Here is a 20,202-nt window from a genome sequence, read left to right as displayed (position 1 = left end):
GCTCAGAGAAGTTGGAAACGTGTCCAAATCACATTCTGAGTCAATAGTGACAGCGGGCTTTGCACTGAGCTCTGCGCGACTCAGAGCTCCATCGCTTTCCACCACTTTACCTGTGCTTACTGCGCAGACCGGGACCCTCTGGGAACCATGGGGCCCGCATTCCAACGATGCTGACGACGGGCCAGATTTGGGAGCCTCTGGATTTTAACCAGAGCTCCTCCCATCTCATCTCCTTTCATTTGACCTTGGTTTGCCCTCTTGGAAAAGAGTAGCCGATCACTCTCATCTAAACCACATTTCTTCGTGAATGTGTCTGCTGCCAACTCTCCCTTAGTCGGGGAGGGATGAGCCCAGTGCTGTTCGCAGTCAAACATGGCTTTGTCGTCAGCCCTTTCCTTCTCCCACCGCCTCCGATCCATGAGAACGCGCTTCCCAACACACGCTTCTCCCCACCCAATGCCACCCTTTGCGCTGTCCTTAACTGTCCTTCTAAACTCAGACGTGGCTGACTGCCTTTTCTCTTCCCTGCTGCTCTTTCGTTCCAAGTCACAGCTTCTGGAAATGTCTTCTCGTCTGCTTTTGCAATAATGGGCAGGAATGGGGATTTGAGGGTAAAAGTGCTACCACTGCTGGAAGCCAAGGCTGGAAATGGGCAAGAAGCGGTGTTATCTCCTCCTGAGACCATCAGCAGAGCCAAAGGTGTCGCAGTGGGGGAGGGGGAGCAAAGGGGGAGGGGGGGAGAAGAGACCTTTGTTCTCCTGGGCATTTTGTCTTTCCTGGGGCAGGAAGTCAACTGGACAGACCGACTTAGAGAGTCAGGTGGGGTTGACTTCTCACTAACCCGGGCCTGAGGCCAGCTGTCAGAAATGTGCCCTTTGGGCCCTGGCCGGTTGGGCTCAGCCATTAGAGCATCGGCCCACATGGGGTTCAATTCCTAGTCAAGGGCACTGGCTCTGGTAGGTGTTTGATATCTCTCCCCCGACCCCCTGCATCAGCCCTCCCCCCCGCTTTCTACTCTCTCTAAAAATTGGTGGGAAAAATACCCTTGGGTGAGGAGGGTTAAAAAAACAAAAAAGTAAAGAAGTGTGCCGCTTGGCAATTTCACTAAGAGTCTCATTTTGGCCGCACAGGTAGAGGTGGCTGCCTTCCTTCCCTGGGGAGGGCCTTCCCACTCAAGGCCCGTGTGCCCGGTGGCTTTAGGCGAGGAGCATGCCCCAGGAACAACTCAGCAGCAACCAGTGGGACCATGGCATGCTTCAAAACTCAGATTTAATTAGTTTTCATGACGTGCAGCTAATTATAGATAGATAAGTAAAATTATGATGAATTTTCTTGTTGCAGGAGATATTCATCATGCTCAGACTTCACGGAGTAAGTCACAGCACAGTAACACCACCACAGCATCAGCCATACCTCCCATAGAGCTTCTCAGGGTGTGGCCAGTGACTCATTTACATCAGCGCCCCCTGGGGGTAGCTGTGGAAAATGCAGGTTCCTGGGCTCAGGGGCATCAATCAGAATGTCTGGGGCGTGAGGCCCAGGAACCCACATGCCCAGCTGGACTCCCGGGTGACTCTTAAGAACGGCGAAGTTTAAGAGTCACAGATTAAACGAGTTCCGAGTATGTGTTAGAGATTTTTGTCCGATTAGAATAAAAATCTCGACAATCTTATAAAGGAGACACTATCTCCGTTTAAAATATATATTTTTATTGATTTCAGAGAGGAAGGGAGGGGGAAAGAGAGCTAGAAACATCAATGATGAGAGAGAATCATTGATCGGCTGCCTCCTGCACGCTCCCTACTGGGGATCGAGCCTGCAACCGGGCATGTGCCCTAAAGGAGAATCGAGCCGTGACCTCCCGGTTTGTAGGTTGACGCTCAACCACTGAGCCATGCCGGCTGGGCTATCTCTGTTTTTAAGCTGAAGCTTCCAGACATCCAATAACATTCCTCAGGTCACACTGCTAGTCAAGGCAGAGCCAGGATTCACACTGAGCCCATCTAATTCGAGAGCCGGCGCCCTTTCCAAATGGCCTCACCTGCCCACAGAGGAATCAGGGCTCCAGGCCATCCCCGCGCTGTGACATTTGGGCGGCTGAGACAGCTTGCGTGGGTGTGAGAGCCCCTGGCTGGGGCCCTACCTTCAAGAGAAACCGGTGGCAGCTATGACCTCTCTTCTCCAGCAATTGCTGTGTGTACTCTCCTCTTACTCACGGGGGCTCCTGGCTCCATGCTCCCCGCAGCTCAGGGTGTTCTATCGGGCCTTGGACAGACATGTTCTTGGAAACTCTGAAGCGAAGGGTGGCAGCTGCTGTCGGGACTCACTCTCCCCCTGTTGGGTGACTGTGCTTCAGGGAGGGACCCCCCCACCCCCACCCCAGGCGAGTGATTCCTAATGCGCTGGTTACCTGGGAATTCCACTCTGCTTGCCAGTGATTCAGTCACAGGCGAGGGGCCCCCTGGGATGTGACAGAGTCTGCGGGGTGGCCTCTGAGAGGAGACCTTCCCAGGGGAGCTGTCCGAGCTTCCCTCCAGGAGGGGCTGTGCTCACACCTGCACAGCCGCAGGGGCGTCAGCACTTGGGATCCCTGTGGACAGAGCCCCTGGGAGCCGGGCCATGAGGCTGTGCATCCCCTGAAACCTGAGCCACCTGGTACTTCCAATCCCACGTTTGCATGTTAACATCGGCTGAGTGAAGATTTGCAAAAGAAAGACATGAACCAACAACTTGGCTTGGCTGTGTACGAGCAGTAGGGAGTGCAGTAAGCTGTGAGAATCAATGACTTTCTGCTGATTACCAGGATCCGTTCGCCTGCACACACAGAGTGAACAGGCACTGTGTGCAGGAGCCGTGCACGTCGCCGCGAACGGTAAAAAGACGAATCCTGTCGTCATGAACTTACAGTTCAGCACAACCAGACACGTCACAATGACCTCACGTCACGGTGCCATCACTGAGTTCAAGGTGGATCACAGCTAGCTCTAACTCATGTGCTCCATCTTCTTTTGCCCCCGTGGCATGACCATCCGATCACTACTTAAAAGATTCGAGGCAACACCGTGGAGAGTTGATGGGATGTAATGAGTGTGGCACCTCCCACCAGCCGGAGACGGCTCAGGCCTCATCCACGGGGCTGTGGTCAGCGAGCAGGAGGACTGACCCTGTTCCAAGGGAGGATGTCAAACTGGACCCTTGTTCCTGACACGGTGTGAAGCTTTGCCAGGCTACAGGTGCATGTGCTTGCTATTGGGTTGTATCAAGAGCTAAGTCGCCTTTCTCCCTCGATTTTGTGTCCTGGGGCTCAGTTCTTGGAGGGTATCCAGAGGTTCCCTATAAAATGTTCATTCAGGCCCAAACAGAAAAAAGCCTGGCCGGCTCCCAGCGCGCTCGGGAGGCTGGTGTGTCGGCGCCTGGAGGAAACCTCCCGGGGCCAAACCTGAGGATGCATCTGGCTCAGGAGGAGACACCCAGAGGCAGAGGAAATGAAGTCCAGGAAATGGGGCTGGCTGCATCGCAGACCTGAAGGTCATAGTTCGCCGTGAGAATTTAGCCCTCTGGGGGATTAAAAAAAAGAGTGATTCTAGTCTTCTAAGAGAATGTGGTTTCATAAGACTAAAGACACTTTCAATGTTAGGAAAAAGAATTTGACCGTCTATGCCCTGTCTGCTTTAAAGGGGGCTCTACGGTGGCTTAAAACATGAAAGCGTGTGAAAAGCAGGGAGTGAGGACAGAGTCAGGCGCGGGGCTCGTCGAGGTGGCTAACGCAGTGCCCATGGTCTCTAACCCGGACACAAAAGTGTGACCCACGGTGCCGGCCACGGTGCCAGATTAGAGAAAACCGTCCAGAGAGAATATTTTCCAGGGACTGAACTTTATGAGGGATTTTCTTTTGTATGAATCCTCATATGAGGGCCTTGGGTAGCGCCTTCAACCATGTCTTTGCAGTGATTTTATAAAAGATCTAAAAAAAACACTTAAAAAAAGAAAACTAAGAAAACTTGAGGGAGCGTCAGTGTCCACTTGCAGGAAGACCAGAGTCTGGTGCCTTCTCCGAGCGTCCGTGCATTCAGCCCCTGCCAACTGCCCCAGGCAGCTGGAGGCAGAGAGAAACCTGTGAGACTCGCTGACTAAGGGGGCAAACTCAGCTGGGGGAGCTGACGGAGCTGACGGAGCTCCCGGAGCGCGGACAGAGCAGTGAGCAGGCAGCCTGGTGACGACAGAGGCCGCCCTGTCATCCCTGGGGCCGAGTAAGAGCGTGTGTGACCACAGATGCCGGCAAGACTTACAACCATTTTCTTTTTCCTTTTTGTTAACCCTCACCCGCGGATAGTTTTTCCACTGATTATTTTTTAGAGAGAGTGGAAGGGAGGGGAGAGACACAGAGAGGGAAACATCACTGTGAGAAAAGACACATTGACTGGCTGCCTCCCGCATGTGCCCCCACCAGGGCCAGGGGTGAGCCTAGGCCTGCAACCGAGGTACGTGCGCTTGATTAGAATCGAACCCGCGACCCTTCAGTCCGCAGGCTGATGCTCTAACCACTGATCAACAGGCCAGGGCACAAGAACTTTCCTTCCATCTTCTGTCTGGAGCACTGACAGGGACATCGCTAAGGAACCTTGGTTAGGGAGCTCATATCAGGCTGAGATAACAAGAGAGATGACCTTACCCTCACCTGTGCCAGCCAACAGGGAAGGTACTTGTTGGAGAGAGAGCGTTGGCCTTTGCATAAGTGAAAATGTAAGAAGAAACTGCCCCTTTGCAGCTTAGGGGCCAGGAAGGCATCACAGCACTTACCCTCCTGAGCCCTGTGCACCTGCAGCAGATGGGCTGGCTTTACAGCACCTGCCTGCGCCCGCCCTCCCCGCCCCTCCCCGGGGAGCCTTTGAAACTGTCTCAGGACCCTGGCCACATGGAGGGGCTGCAAGCCTCACCCAGAGTCAGAGTCATGGGGAGGGACAGCCCCTCGGACCGTGGGGCAGGGCCACCCTGAACCCAGAGACGGCCCTTTGGGGGCTTCTGCCGCGGCCTCAGCTTTTGCGTCCAGGCCTGGCCTCGGTCCATCAGTGGACACGTGTGCTTTGAGTCTCTGTGTGGCGGGCATCGTGAAGGGCTCTCACCACAAAGAACAGGAACCACACAGCCGTGTTCACTGCACAGGGAGAGGGGCACCGGGAAGGGAGGGGCGGTCTACCAGGCCGGGTCCTGGGGCCAGGGTGGGGGATGCCAGAGGAGGGGGCGCTTCCTGGGGGAGGCCTGGAGCAGGAAGTCCTCCAAGGGGGGGAGGGGAGGAAGGGCTGCTCCCTGCAGACCTCACAAAGTGGGTGGAGAGGCTGGGGGGGCAAAGACCCCACAAACAAATGCTCTTCGGCTTTATTTCCTATTAAAACTTCAGACATAGATGTACATATGGAATAGAACAAACCTCAAGGCTAAACACAAGATGTAAACTACAGAGGAAGTTTATGTTGCTATCATTCCCTAAATGCTCTTCGGCTTTACAGAGGGGGGTGGGGGGGAGGGAGAGAGCTGGGGCACTGCTGTAGGGTAAGCGGGGGAGCCTATGATCACACCTGGATTTTTTAAAATTATTTTTTCTTGTCGATAGTATTACAGATGTCTTCCATTTCCCCTAGCCCCCGGCCCCTTCCCCCGCGCCTACCCACCCTGCAGGTCTCCACTACCCCGCTGCCCGTGACCACGGGCCATGCATGTACGTGCATACACCTGGGCTTTGAAAGACCCCGTTGTCTTAGAGAAGGAAGTAGGAAGGACCCCAAATCATGTCACCCCTCTGAGAAACTGACCTCACGGTTGCTTCAGCCGGGTGATGGTTCGGGACGAGGCCTCGGTTTCGAGCAGTGACGATCAGAGCCACCCATTCCCGTTGGCCTGACCCAGGCCCTTCCCGCCCGTGGTCCTGGTATGAATACTGATGGTGCCCTTCCCTCTCCCACGTGGCTGGGTTTGGGCGCTGGATTAAGGAGCACCCTCACCAGCAACTCCCCGCCCCCCCACCCCCCCAGGCCAGAGTCCGGGCGGCTTCAGGGGCTCTGGTTACCTGGCTCATGGGTCCTCGGAGCCCGGGTTCTCCTCGTCTCTCTCCTCTGCCTCCCGAGGGTCAGCGTGTCCTCAGCCTGGGTCCTCCCTGCTGACAGCGTCGCCTCGGCACCCACAGACCCACCAGCGGAGGGAGGGACGCCTCCCAGCCGACCTCTCCGCGGCTCAGGAGCCGGCCGGGCCGCGGGCACAGCTGCACCGAGGCTGTGATTGCCTGAACGCCTTCTCTGTGCCTGGGCCCACCCTGCAGGGTCTGAGATAGAGCTACCCTGCTACCCCGTTCTCCCTCTTAGACTAAGCGGGGGCCTCCCGATTTGGGGACCCACCCCTCCCCAAACCCATGGGCTGCATGCGGTGGAGGAGGCTACGTGAATGAAAATCAGAGTTCGCTTAGGGAAGCAAGGGGAGCGTGGGTTCTAAATACAATCCACAGAGGACACAACACAGGGGTTGGGACACCAGGATTCTCGTGTTGGTGAGGAGTCTGGGGGGCTTGCTGGGGTTCGAGCATATGCCCTGGACAGGAGACTGGTCCTTCTCATTTGGGGAAGATTTTGCTCTTCGACTGAGTGTACAGCTTTGGGAGGGAGGCGATGGAGCAGTGAGGGAGGGGGATGCCCTGGCGAGTCAACCCTGGCCATCAGCGGGTGACAGTTCACAGCCAGGTCGCCTTCACATCCCTGGTAGCGTTTGGATGGGGAACGCTCTTTATCTCCAAAGGAGAACAAAATTTCTCATGACTCATATCTCTTCGCAAATCCTTGTGACCAGACACACTTAAGAATCTTCAAGAAGATTTCATCTTGAAGGGTGTTTGCTGGTTTCCATTGTCCAGGAGCTGCATTTAATACCAGATAAGACCCATCATGATCCCGTTTTCTCAAGCTTCAGACCAGAGGAGCTGGCTGCTGAGACTAAGGCAGGGATGCTTTCCCCAGGATTTTTACAAATGGATCTCATTTTTAAATATTGGGTTAAGCATTCTCCTACTGGGAATTTCTGTGGAAGCTTTCTTATCGAGTTATATACCTTTGTCTCTTGCAATGATAATGGCTGTTTCTGGAGTTGTTTTTGCTGTTGTTGTTGTAATGTCCATTTTGTATGAAGCTTGCCAAAACTCAGAGATTTACCTTTCACCTTAGAATTATCCAACCTTAGAAACACTCAGAGGCCCAGAAATATCGAGTGTGAAATGGAGGCATGGGCAGCAGGCACTAGACTATAACTTTTATTAAACCCAAATATCTTTGGGCTTTTGGACCCCTGTACCCATTGTTTTAAATAGAAGTAAACTCTGGCTTATATTAAAAAAAAAGAATATTCAAGAAGATCCAAACACCTGGGGTCAAGTGCTGACACTTTCAGACTCATGCTGGAAGCTGAAATTTACCTCTAGTGTTTGTTTGTTAGTTTGTTTTGTTTGAAATCACAGCCCCTGACATGATATATGTATTCTTCCCCTAATAGTGATGCTGCCTTCAGAACATTCTCTCCCAGGAGAGGCGGGGCCGGACTCAGGGGAAGACACTGGAGTTGAGTTTGTCTCCCGGAGTCTAAGTGTGTTTGCTTCTGTGTCCGAATCCTGGGCTTCATTCCCAAACAAAGTGTGAGCGCTTTAGGACTGACTCTTATCTTCTCCTTTCTGACTTTAGGCTCTTTTCCATGAACAGAACAGTTACCCTCATCATTTTTATTTAAAAAATCAGACGTTTCCCCTGATCTTTGAAAAGGGTGGGGGGGGGGATGGGCCTTTCATTTCATTTGAACGAATAAGACAAATAAAGCCATTTTACATTTGTTGAGCACTGAATACCAAGTTAAGCTTGTTAAAGAGGCAGCAAGCTACATACGTCTCATGCGAAGCATGCCAAGCCCATCTAGCTTTCATTTATTCATTCAGGACTTCTGAACTCATGGACGTAGAATTCCTTTATGATGGCAACGTCTCTTGTATCTTCCAAGCCGCGGTCTTTTTAGAATACACAGAGCAATAGGATTCAGATTTGAGCTCAAAGAGGCTTGTGACAAGTCTCCATTCGAACACAGGTTGCTCAGGCTCAGTTACTTGCATGGGCCTGTTATTTCCACAAAACACTTATGGAGCACCTACTGCGTGCAAGGCCTGTGTTAGGGGCTGGAAGGCACTGCAGGCCTGCTGCTTGTGGACACACCCCTTCTAGAGCATGCAGGGCAGGACCTAGTAGGACAATGCAGGAATGGAGAGACTGCTGGAGAATAATAGGGAGGCGGGGAGGTGTGGGGAGGGAGAGGGGGGTTGGGAAGGGGAGAAGAGCCGAGCATGCATGTGACCCGAAGGCCTGCCAGGCAGAGCACAGCTGCTTTCAGTGACAAATGAGCAGGGACGACAAAGATGAACTCTAGCCAACCTCGGTCTAATCCAGCGGCTCTCCTCTCGTTCACTCTAGGAAAGTGTGCGGCGTGGCTGGCCCTGCAGCCCCTGCAGCCCCTGCAGCCCATGCCATGGCTCTGGCTGTGCAGTGACCAGCACGCAGCCCGCCAGCGCGTGCCCAGGAGATGCCACGGGAGCCGAGCAGGATGCACGCAGTTACTGGGCATTGAATCTGTTTTGTGTGGCTATTTTCCCTCCGTCCAACGAGAGGCGGTAACGGACGCAAGGCATCAATCACTTACTGGCAAAATGAGACAAATGTCTAACATGGGCTGTAGCATCCAGCCCATTTCCCATTAAATGCTGCTCCTAAATGCGGAGAAGCTATACACCGGGCCTCAAGGGGCTTGTCCGGCCTGCTCAGTAGCTGCTGGGGCACTGTGTTTAGGATGTGAGGCGCTGGGGGAAGAAAACCTCCCGCAGAACATTTCAGGCAAAACCCTCCAAGCAGAAAGCCTCCCTCCGCCCGTGTGACAGGCCTCACCGCGTCTGCCTGCGGCCTCAGAAACGCACCCCGGGTGCGTGGGGAGAACACGCTGCCGAGGCCGTGGGGCCCTGGGCCACAGCCTTCCCTGCCACCGAGGGGCCTCGCTGGAGCCACTGTGATCATGAATGAAAAAGGTTACAAAGACCCAGAAGGCGGGGTGGGAGCGCGGGGAGTGACTCACCAGGAACGTCCATGCATAGATGCGCAGCCCACGGACACGGACTATAGTGTGGTGAAGGCCTGGGAGGTGGCGTGGGGTGGAGGGGGTCAATGGGGAAAAAAGGGGACATCAGTGATACTTTCAACAATAAAGAGACATTTAAAACAGTAATTGTTATTAGTAATAATAAAAAGACAGCGCCTGCCTTAGCAGAGCTGCTTGAAACATGGCAGCCTCCCTGGCGGTTATTTTTACATCGCGGCCTCCTCTCCCGCACCCACTCCTTCCTCGCCAGCTGAGAGGACAGTCAACAGCACCCCTTCCTCTCGGCTGCCTTCCTTCCTTCCTGAGCAGGACAGAACCGGTGCAGGAAGTCTCCGCTTCACTGAATAACAAAGCATGACCTCCGGTCACCCTAGGAGACAGGCCTGTGGGGGGTCCACCCAGCTCTGATTTGTTAAGCCTGGGGAGTGTGTGTGTGTGTGTGTGTGTGTGTGTGTGTGTGTGCAGGGGGGGATGGGGGGGAAGGCCAGCTACTCCCTCAGCGATAGGGCTGTTCTCCTCGCTGCTCGGGGCCCTGTGGGGGCCAGGCCAGGCAGCCAGGATCCAGGCCTGCCAGTTGGTCATGAGGGTTGTTCTCACTCACTGTTGGGACACAGCCCTGGGAAACAGAGCTGTTTTGCAAGATTTCTTCATTCCTTGGTTGCACACCATCAAGTTACTCATAAATTGAATGTAATTTGAGTTTTTCTCACAAATGAGTCACATGGCAAGAACACGAAGAGCTGACCAAACCCAGCCAGGACTCCTATTGTTTAGAGTTTGTCTTGATTTTTCCCCCCTGTTTATACATCATTTATCCCATAATCTTTGCAGAAGAGAATAATAAAAACAGATACAGATAAGGTTGGCTTCTTTATGCCAGGAGTACCTGAGGGCTTAGAAAGAGGCTTACTTCAGAAAAGCATCCTTGACTCGGACGCTGGGCATGAGAAAGACACGGAGGCACGAACACTCATTCGTTGCCACGGTTTCTTTGCTTGGGTAAAGGCTCGTTGCCACAGAAGCCGTTGTCCAACTGGTATATGAGCAAAAGGAGGTTTACAGTCGCTCAAATCAATAATAAAATAATTAATAAATAATAAGAATAAACTCTGTGTTTCACATGCTCACAACTGTAACCTACTTATATTTTTGGTTAATCCTCACCTGAGGATATTTTTAAATCCATTGATTTTTTTATTCAGAGAGGGAGGGAGGGAGGGAGGAGAAACGAGGGAGAGAGAGAGAGAAATATCGATGTGACAGAGACACGTGAATTGGTTGCCTCCCCCACACACCCCAGCATTGAACCTGCAACCGAGGTCTGTGCCCTTGACTGGGAATCAAACCTGTGACGCTTTGGTGCGAGGGCAGGGCTGTGAATCTACTTTTGCCCGTCGGTCGGTCATAGAGGCTCACTGAGGATGGCAGGTTAGGCGAGGCGTGTCACCTCCGTGGTACAGGCATCATTCCGACGCTTTGCTCATGGCAGACTTTGCAAAAGGCACACGGCACTCTTCCTGGCGCAGCCTCAGAATTCTTCTCAGCCCAATACTCAGGACCGTCATCAGCCATCCATCAGTAATTCATTTTTTATCATATTTTACAGAAGTATTAGTGTGCAATAGATAGGACATTTTAAAAAAAATAAAAGCTGTTCTTTATCACAGATGGTTTGAGAAACACTGACCTCAGCTCAGTCTCTTCGAACTTGGACATGACCTTCCAGCTTCCTGCTCTCCAGTCTTCTCTTTTGTAGGATGGGAGAGGGAGAGGGTGGATTAGGTCAGTATTTTTTTGAACTTTCTTTTTGACCACTGTAAGAAAGCATAGTTATATCCTGGTCCAATAGCTTGTTCTTGTTACAGGCAAAGCAGTCTGCCACTCCGTGTGTGACCCTGCCAGCCTCTTCCATGCCCTCCAAAAGGCATGTGCCCCCACTGCACTGATCCACGCCTGCTCCTGGCTCCCACCAAGGGGGAACACGGCATCAGGTGGCCTTTAAGGTGACTTCCTGACACGACAGGGTCCTTGAACAAGACTGTGTCTGAACCTGCGGCAGGTGAGCCAGGAAACAGGAAGTGGCTTGTGCGGGCCCGGCTGGGACTAGGGATGCTCACGTGCTCACACCAGTTCTAGCTTCTCTGTAGCTACACCGAGCGGAGGCTTCTCCTGTTATTCCTGAGAATAAAACAGTAAAAAACCCCAAGGAACTCATGGGAGGTCTCCCCTGCCCACCACATTTCCCGTGTCAGGACCCGGGCTTGTGAACTGGGAGGAGCCATCAACACTCGGTTCTCTCCCGGTGTGTGGGGCCCCTGGAGGGCACCGTCCTCCCTCTGTGAATCAAATGTATTACTTGATGTATTTTATCAAATAATACGTCCTCTCAAATGTATGGTTACCCTTTATTACCACTGCAACACGTAGCAGGACCAAGTCTATAGTCAAAGAAGTCCTGATGTCTTCTTTCGGATCATCTGTGTACTCGTTGGCTTTTTATAAAACGCAGAGAACTGAATGTAGTTCAGTTGGTTACCATGGGTTATGAAAACGGAAGTAGGTTCTGTTAAAAAAAGAAAAGTTACAGCAGCAGCTCTGCCCCCTCTGGGAACACGCTGCCTCCCGCAGAGCTCAGAGCGGCCCTCCCGGCCGGTGCGGGCGCCGAGGACAAGGACGGGCCTAGGGACGCCTCGGAGGCAGACCCGCCCGAGGATGGACGGACAGGGCGGGACTGGCAGAAACACACGCCAGCCCCTTCCCTTGGATAGAACAGAACTTAAAAATAGGGCAGCTACAGCCACAGGACGCTCACACATGAAAGGGTTTCTGAAAATATATAGAAGCCCCTTGGTCAGGAGCAAGTGGCACATCACAGGGAGGCCGACACCGCGGCCCGTTTCCTTTGCCGAGGCCCCTGGTTTACGACCTGGGCGTGACGGCAGCAGGGCTGTCCTTGCGAGGGAGGCACCGGAGGGCGCCCAGCCGGTGACAGGCAGGTCCGACCTTCATAGCGGGGCTCCTCACAGTCACATTTCAGTTACCTGCCAACATGTTCTGGATTAGGTTTTATCTCAAGTTCATGTGCACTGAGATCTTGGGAAGACAACTACATTCGGCGACCCTGGGTTCCAGTGAGAGCGGGACCCCGAGAACAATGGGTTTAGAACAAGCAAGGCAAACTCACAGGCTAACATGGGCCAAAGAAGCAGGGTTTGCGTTGATGTGGGCCGCAAAAACACCAAAAGCTTCCATTTTCATAGAAATGTAGGTTTATTTCGATAGAGACATGCTGATTACAAAGGGCTGAAATAAATAGGTCATCGTTAACATACAATAGCACATTTTAATAAAACTTTTAATGTTTCTTGAACATTAACTTACCAGACACTGGATAACTGCACAAATTAATAAGCGTAACACAAATAAACCTATTTTTCTTGTTCTCCAAAAGTGAAATATTTCCTGTTGCTAACACCAAACAAGTCAGTCCAAGACTAATGATGTGGCCGTCTGTTCCTGGCTTCGTCTGGAAGGATGAAGGACGTCCGGAAGGATGTCCAGTCTAATTAGCATATTATGCTTTTATTATTATAGATTATGTATAACAGGATAGTGTAAAAATTAAGTTACGAAATTTTTTTTAAAACATTTCTTACACACTGTTATATTGGCTGGGCTGCAAAAGTATTTGTTGTGGGCCGCATGTGGCCTGCGGGCCGCAAGTTTGACATGCCTGGTTTAGAACAATCCGGTGGCCTCTAAATCCATCTGTCCTCATTATCCCCAGAAACTGTATTTTCTAGTGCAGTTGCTAGGCTTCCCTAACAACCTAATTAAGTTTCGATCCTCACACTAGATTTCAATCGAAAAGGGACATTAAGAGGGGCCTGTGCATGTGTCCCCTCCTGTGTACCTCCCCAGAATGTCCCTTAGCTCCAGCACCCTTCTCAGAGGCTTTATGAAAGGACCAATATTGTGGTCAGCAAGATGTCCTCTGTCAGCTACACAGACGTGCCTCAAAGCACATGGCATGTTTTCATCCAGGGGCCAACAGAAAGATACGTTCTCAACCACAAATGAGTCAAGTTGAATTCAGCTGTAGAGTCATCTGGAATTTCTGCCAGAAAATCATCTCAGCTGAAATTCCTGAAGGCCCTAAAGAAAAAGGAAAAGCTTGTTTTCAAGAGAGAGCTTAAAAGATCATTTAACTGTTTGAATCTATTGAAATAGGAAATTTAAGGATTTTTTTTTTTTTAGTTTTTTTTTGTTTATTTTTTTCTAGTAGAAATGTAAAAAAAATCTAACAAATTCCATGTCTTTTGTAAAATGGGTTTAATCTACTTGGCAGTGAGGTAGAAATAGCAGCAGCTGGGAAGTCCATTATCTGGGGTCCAGGGCTCCGAGGGTCATAGAACCGGGCTCAGGGCTCAGAACTTAGAGAAGTTTGGGGTTCAGGAATGCTTGGTGGTGATTCGATCCTAGGACTATCATTGGTATTATTTCAGGCAAATTATGGATTACTTTGTAGACTGGCTGAGGATCTAAATACCATTTATGATTTTTGTTTCCATGAAAAAATATATTTCAAGTTCATGGTGAGATTGGAGGCTGATGTGTGTGTGTGTGTGTGTGTCCCTGTGTGTGTTAGAAGGACGCGTGCATGGGTTCTGAGGACCTGCACGGCTCTGCTAGTAAAGTCACTTAGAAATTGAGAAAGTTGAGAATCAGGACTGTAGAAGACCAACCTGGGTACCTGTGGTCAGAAAACCCCATTGTTCCCAGGTGGGTGTTTACAGTGCGAATTTATTGCGTGCAAGCTGATCACACTGTTTCCTACACCTTGTTGACCTTGACAATGTCTGTCTTACAAAGACTGGCGTTTATATTTGAGGACATTAGCAGTTTTTAGTGAAGGAGGAAAATACTTCCTTAATTTATTTCAGGCTTAAGATCAATTCTGCAAATATTGATTAAAACACGAAAGGCACTTCAATAAGCTTAATTATCTCTGAAAACATGCGATGCTATGTGTTATGTTCACTACTGTTCAGATTCATGGTTTTGAATACACTACAGTTCAAAATGCTATTTTTTTCTTGTTCATATGAAAATGATTGACTATGAAATATGAACCCAGAATGCCCTGGTGCCCTGAGGAAATAGTTAGCAAGACTTCAATCTTTGTTATATTATTGTTATGTTATTATTTTTGGCTAAAATGATCTCCATTCGAGTTTCCTCAAAAAACTAAAAATGGAACTCCCATTTGACCCAGTGATCCCACTTCTACCAATATATCCCAAGGAACTAGAAACACCAATCAGAAAGGATACATGCATCCCTATGTTATAGCAGCACAACTCACCATAGCTAAGATTTGGAAACAGCCTAAGTGCCCATCAGCAGTTGAGTGGATTAAAAAACTGTGGTACATCTACACAATGGAATACTATGCTGCTGTAAAAAAAGAAAGAATTTTTACCATTTGCAACAGCATGGATGAACCTGGAGAGCATTATGCTAAGCGAAATAAGCCAGTTGGAGAAAGATAAATATCACATGATCTCACTCATTTGTGGAATATAATGAACATAAACAGAGGAACTAAAACAGATCAAAAGACAGAGAGGCATCAATCAGACTGTCAAACCTCAGAGGGAAGATAGGGGAGCGCAGGGGTAAGGGGGAGAGATCAACCGAAGGACTTCGTATGCAAGCATATAAGCCTAACCAATGGACACAGACTCCAGAGGGGTGAGGGCATGAGTGGGGGGGAGCGATGGGGGATAAGGACACATATGTAATACCTTAATCAATAAAGAAAAAAAAAGATCTCCATTCATATAGAGCTGGAAAACACATTTTCCTGTATATGCTGTACCGCCTGTTGGTGGAACTACCATCTTATAACATCCAGGGAACTAAAATAGTTGCTCCTTCCTCTTCATCAGTACAACCACATACCTTTCCAGACAGCAACAACCTGTGGAAGAACAGTCTTTGCAAAGCACAGGCTACGCATCTGCTCTCCAGTCCACTCTGTATCTAACGGCTGGGGCTTCTGAGGCTGGAAAAACAATGGCAGTTGAGGCCATTTGTCTAGTCTTGTGCAGCTGCAAATTCAGTTGCTCCAGGAACAATCGTCTTGAAGCTCCCAATTACCTTTAACGTTCGGATTACTGTACTAACCACTCGTGTTTAGAATCCGTCTTGGCTGCATTATCAGGATCGCGTGCGACAGGCAAGCAGACAGAGGATTTGCTGATTTATTTTTAAAAAACTGTTAGCATCTCTGACCTGTATTTGAAAGAAGACAATGCTTCTTAACATTAATACTTCAATAACTTATTCGTATAAGACACACACACACACACACACAGAGAGAGAGAGAGAGAGAGAGGGAGACGCATTTCCAGGGAAGAACCGAGAAGCCGTTTTTCACGGGGTAACATGGAAACAGCATGCAATGCCATGCACAGACCCTCAGGGCCGTGGAGGGACCAGAGGAGTAAGAATTCACAGAAGGCTCTCTCATTCGGACAAGGGTCTGCTAGACTCCCACAGCTCACAGGTGCTTAGGAGAAAATGTGAACATCGATTTGATTGAGGCTCCGCTTCGAAACGGCTGTAAGGCACTAATCAGAAAAGTATATTTAATGTCTGTTCCCTTTATTCTCTTCTCTTACCTGACCAAGCACTACAGGGGCGAAACAGTGTACTCACGTGCAGGAAGGAAAGGCAATTGCCTCTGGAGACACTCCTTAAACTATCCATGAAAACCTGGACCCTCCTGGCTCAATGCAGAAGCCGGAGCCTGGCTGGGCGGGCACTGGGGTCCTGTGGAGAAGATGGTTTGTGGGTGGAGGGGGACAGCCTGGTCACAGAGGCTGTTTGCTGGGGCAGGGAGCCGGGGTGGCTTCGAGGCCCCCCAAAGGGCCAGTCAGGCCTCGCCCTGCAGAAGCCTTGGCAGCCACTGAAAGGTGGCCCCACATGGCTTGGGTTCCAGAATTTCCCTGGAGATGCCACCACAAACTCCTGTGCCAAGGGGACACTTGGCAAATCCATTTTTCTTGCTGTTGAATCATATGGGAGGGCCCAGGCCCAGGTCATGAAGAGCTAAGGGGGACATGCAGGAATCTACTAATGAATGCATAGGTAAGTGGAGAAACAAACCAATGCTTCTCTCTCTCTCTCTAAAAATTGATCTATAGTAAGAAAAGTGTAATATGCTAATTAGACTGGACATCCTTCTGGATGTCCTTCCGGACGACCTTCCGGATGAAGCTGGGGCTGCGGGGGAAGAAGCCCAGTCCCGGGTGCCAGAGGGAAGCTGGTGCCAGCAGCTGGGGGGGAAGGAAGGCCTACTCTCGCATGATTTCGTGCATCAGGGCTCTAGTAAATGATATAAAAGGAGAAGAGTTAAGGGGCTATCAAAGCCACTCAGGAGTGAGTAGGAACATGGCTCGTAAAATGGGGTTCACATCTTGTTTTGAACCCCAGTCAGTATCCTAAACACGACAGGCGGAGACTGCAGTGCACAGAGGGGTGGGCACAGCCCTGGGAAGCACCCAAAAGGCCTGTTCCTGGGTGCCCTGCTGGACCAGGACAGGTACCTGGCATTTTGCTGGCACAGGGTGGATATCTGCCATCATTCTCACAGGCTGACAGTTCCATTTAAAAGCTGGAACGAGCATTTTTCATGTGGGTACAGCACACACACACACACACACACACACTCACACTCACACACAAACCGGGCCCGTTCTCCCAGGCACAGGGCGACGTGTCATCGCATCCTCTCAGACGCAGGCTCTCGGCTCCCTGCAGCATCCGTCCGGGGAGAGCAGGGCTTTCAGGCTAAATTCAGTGCCTGGGGAGCCTGCGTGCTTGGAGTGCTTCTGGGAGAACAGAAGCAGATGAATTTTTAAACAGGAAAAAGAGCGTGGATGTGTGTTTGATAATGGTCCAAGCTTTAATAGCACGGTAAAATGTTTATCTCATTTTTTTCTTTCTTAGCTGGCAGGCAATCCATCTGCGACACACGGACAGAGCTGAGGAAGACCAAGGTCTGCTCAGCCACAGCTGGATGCAGCCACTCAACATTTAAGGAGCCAGACCAGTTCGTGGGAAAGGCAAGCTCATCGCCGGGCAAGCCGCTGTTCTGAGACCATCCCTGACCGGAGGCAGGAGGGGGCTCCCGGCCCACGCGGAGGGCCCTCCGTTCTTCCCCAGCCAGAGGAGAGGGCGGTGGTACCTCTCTGGTTTGGGGTTTTAAGACGCGACCTGTCTTAGCAAATTGGCTCATTACGTTCATCTCCCTCATGGACCCTGAACAGACCTGATTCATTCCACCAGACTTCCCAACCCGCTCTTGGATAAAGGGTGTGGGTCCAGGGAACGGGGCCCAGGCTGAGATGGAAGACTGACAGGAAATACGAAGGAAATGTTCACCATGTCGAGACAAATGAGCAATGGCCCTTGCTTCTTGGGCTTTTTCAGACTGAGATGGAAAGAAGGGCTGGTTATGGGAAGTCAGGAAACACCGAATTGGAACATGTGAGGAAGGGGAGGACTCCGAAGGCCCGTCTCCGTGTTCCAGATGAAGAAGTTGGGAATGGACAGGGCCACGCCGGTACCAGAGTGAGACAGAATCACCCGCTCTCTCCCAGGGCCAGCTCTCTCCATCTCCGGGGAGCGGATGGAAGGAGGTGAAGAGCAGAGCGGGAGGTGGGGGTGAAGGCAGGCAGTGGGCTGTCATTTTTTGCTCACAGGCAGTGCGTGCAGGGGAACCCCTGTGCACTGATGACCGTGAGGTGGATTAAGGAGGGGACACTGTTCCCCTTATTCTAAATTCCCAGTGTGTACAAGTCGTTAGGGGGTCCAGAAACGAAATAATGCCACCCTGGCTAAGTGGCTCAGTGGGTTGGAGCATCATCACGATATATCAAGGTTGTGGGTTCGATCCCCAGCCAGGGCACACACAAGAATCAATCAGTGAGTGCATGGTTGGGTGAAACTGTTTTTCTCTCCCTTCCTCTCTCTCTCTCTAAAGTCATAAAAAAAATTAAAAATAATGGCTACACATACTCTACCTTCGCATTTTCTATTCACATATACAGTAGGAAACAGGGATGGTTCGAAGACACTAGGACCCAAGAACTCTGGTTATTTTCAGCACAATTTTTTGACCTACGGAGAACTGGCTTTATCCCAGATGAGACTGACATTGTGCGTTTGTCTTTTATCCTTTTTTTCCCTTTTATATAAAATGGCAGCCCTTTCTCAGACGACACAGCCCTTTTCCATGAATTCAAACCTTTGGGGACCTCCTGCATCACTGATCAGTGCATCTTGCCTTTCATGTGGTTGCAGGGGCCCGAGCACGACGTGCAGCTTGAGTCGGTTTGGCTGTGGGATTTATCACCTGAGAAGCAGGGACAGTCTGCCGAGTCCCTGCAGCTGCCCCCGAAGGGACTTACTCCCGAAGTCCAAAGCCAGGTGAGAAAGGGGCGTGAATGGATGTAATTTTCTTAACTCCATTCTGAGTAGTATCTAGGGAAGAACAATGATGTACATGGTCTCAGCCCACACTGTAAGCCGGTGTCTCCTCCCACTGTGATGCCTTTACTAGGATGGCGGGTTACCCTCTGAGCGCTGGTGCCTCATTTGCAGGAGCAGGGCGGGGAAGGTGGAGGCAGGGCAGGGAAGGTGGAGGCAGGGCGGGGAAGGTGGCCCACAGCACACCACGTGCCTGAACGGCCGCTCCGAGCCAGAGACATAAACTGCTGCAGGATCACCTGCGAACGCAGAGCATGTTCCGCTAAAACTATGTCAGAAAGAGACGATGAAAGAAAAGAAAAAAGAAAAATGACAGGAAGTCCTAGCTGGTTTGGCTCAGTGGACAGAGCGTCGGCCTATGGACTGAAGGGACCCAGATTCGATTCCAGACAAGGGCACAGGCCCGGGTTGCGGGCTCGATTCCCAGTAGGGGGTGAGCAGGAGGCAGCCCATCCATGATTCCCTCTCATCATTCATCTTCGAAGCCAATAAAAAAAAATATATTTTAAAAAATGACAAGAAGCTGCTCTCTTACATACCCCACAATTCAACGGCTTGGTTTGGGCCATTTGGGGACCACTCCTCACTAGGGATACTTCGATAACAACGAACTCTCCACAGCCACAGGATACCTTGTCATTGACGCTGTTAAGGATAACTTCACGCAGATCCAAAATAACAGAGGGCGTCATTTATTGGCTGTCCGCAGGAAGTCTGGTCACACAAGGAGGTGTGGTGGGTGTGGTACAACACAAAACCTCGGTTAACTACTGAACAGAAGGTTAGCTGATTCTCCATTTGCTAACCCCCCACAGTCCCCTGCGGCCCAGGCACCTCCGACCCGGGTACAATTATGCTGAATGAACTGGCGATGGATGGCATTGTCCGTTAGTCTTGGTTTCTCTCCCACCGTCTTCCCATGAAACAGGACTTGGAAATTCACAAAAGTAAAGGAAGAAGGCAGCGCTTCCGTCTGCAGACCATCCCCACCGTGAACGGACGAGCGTGGCATGCAGGCTCACATCTGGTCGTTTTTGTCCTTTGGACTTTTTTTTAAAAAAAAATTAACAAATGGAATAGCATGTCTATTTCAAATATTAGTAGCATAACAAATAAGTGCAATCTCAGTCTGGCCACCAGCCTCGCAAGCCTTCTGTGTGTCTGTCCCAAGAGTGGCAGGTATCACAGACCCCGGTTCCCCCATCCCCATGCCCTCCCTGTTCCAAAGGCCTGACAACAGCGACTTCCCTGTTTTCACCGTCATCACAGCGGTCGGGGTGGGGAGAAGTGCCCATCACACCGAGCTGGGGGCATCTGGGCCGCGCGCCTCTGCGGGAGGGGATCCATGCGCTCTGCAGCGGTCCCTGTCTGCAGGGCCTGAAGTCCTCGCCACCACGGCCCTGAGTCACCAGGAAGTTGCTGCGGGGGGCAGCCCCTGTCAGCCCCCACTGCCTGCAGTCCGGCTGGCCCGCGGTCACA

At 51.0% G+C, this 20,202-nt stretch overlaps 1 protein-coding gene across 1 annotated transcript in view; it reads right to left on the bottom strand.

Moving 5' to 3' along the window:
* Window positions 1-19,411: 19,411 nt before the first annotated feature.
* Window positions 19,412-20,202, bottom strand: part of ZDHHC14 (zinc finger, DHHC-type containing 14) — a 203,258-nt gene continuing 202,467 nt past the window's right edge. Inside the window, exon 10 of the mRNA XM_006757706.1 lies at window positions 19,412-19,437. Within this exon, the coding sequence (XP_006757769.1) occupies window positions 19,412-19,437 (26 nt within the window). The remainder of the gene's footprint in view (window positions 19,438-20,202) is intronic.

This window comes from Myotis davidii, unplaced genomic scaffold (assembly GCF_000327345.1).
Source record: "Myotis davidii unplaced genomic scaffold, ASM32734v1 scaffold1494, whole genome shotgun sequence".
Taxonomy (NCBI): Eukaryota; Metazoa; Chordata; class Mammalia; order Chiroptera; family Vespertilionidae; genus Myotis; species Myotis davidii.
Note: the sequence above shows the minus strand (reverse complement) of the source record. Positions and strands in the feature narration are given on the sequence as shown.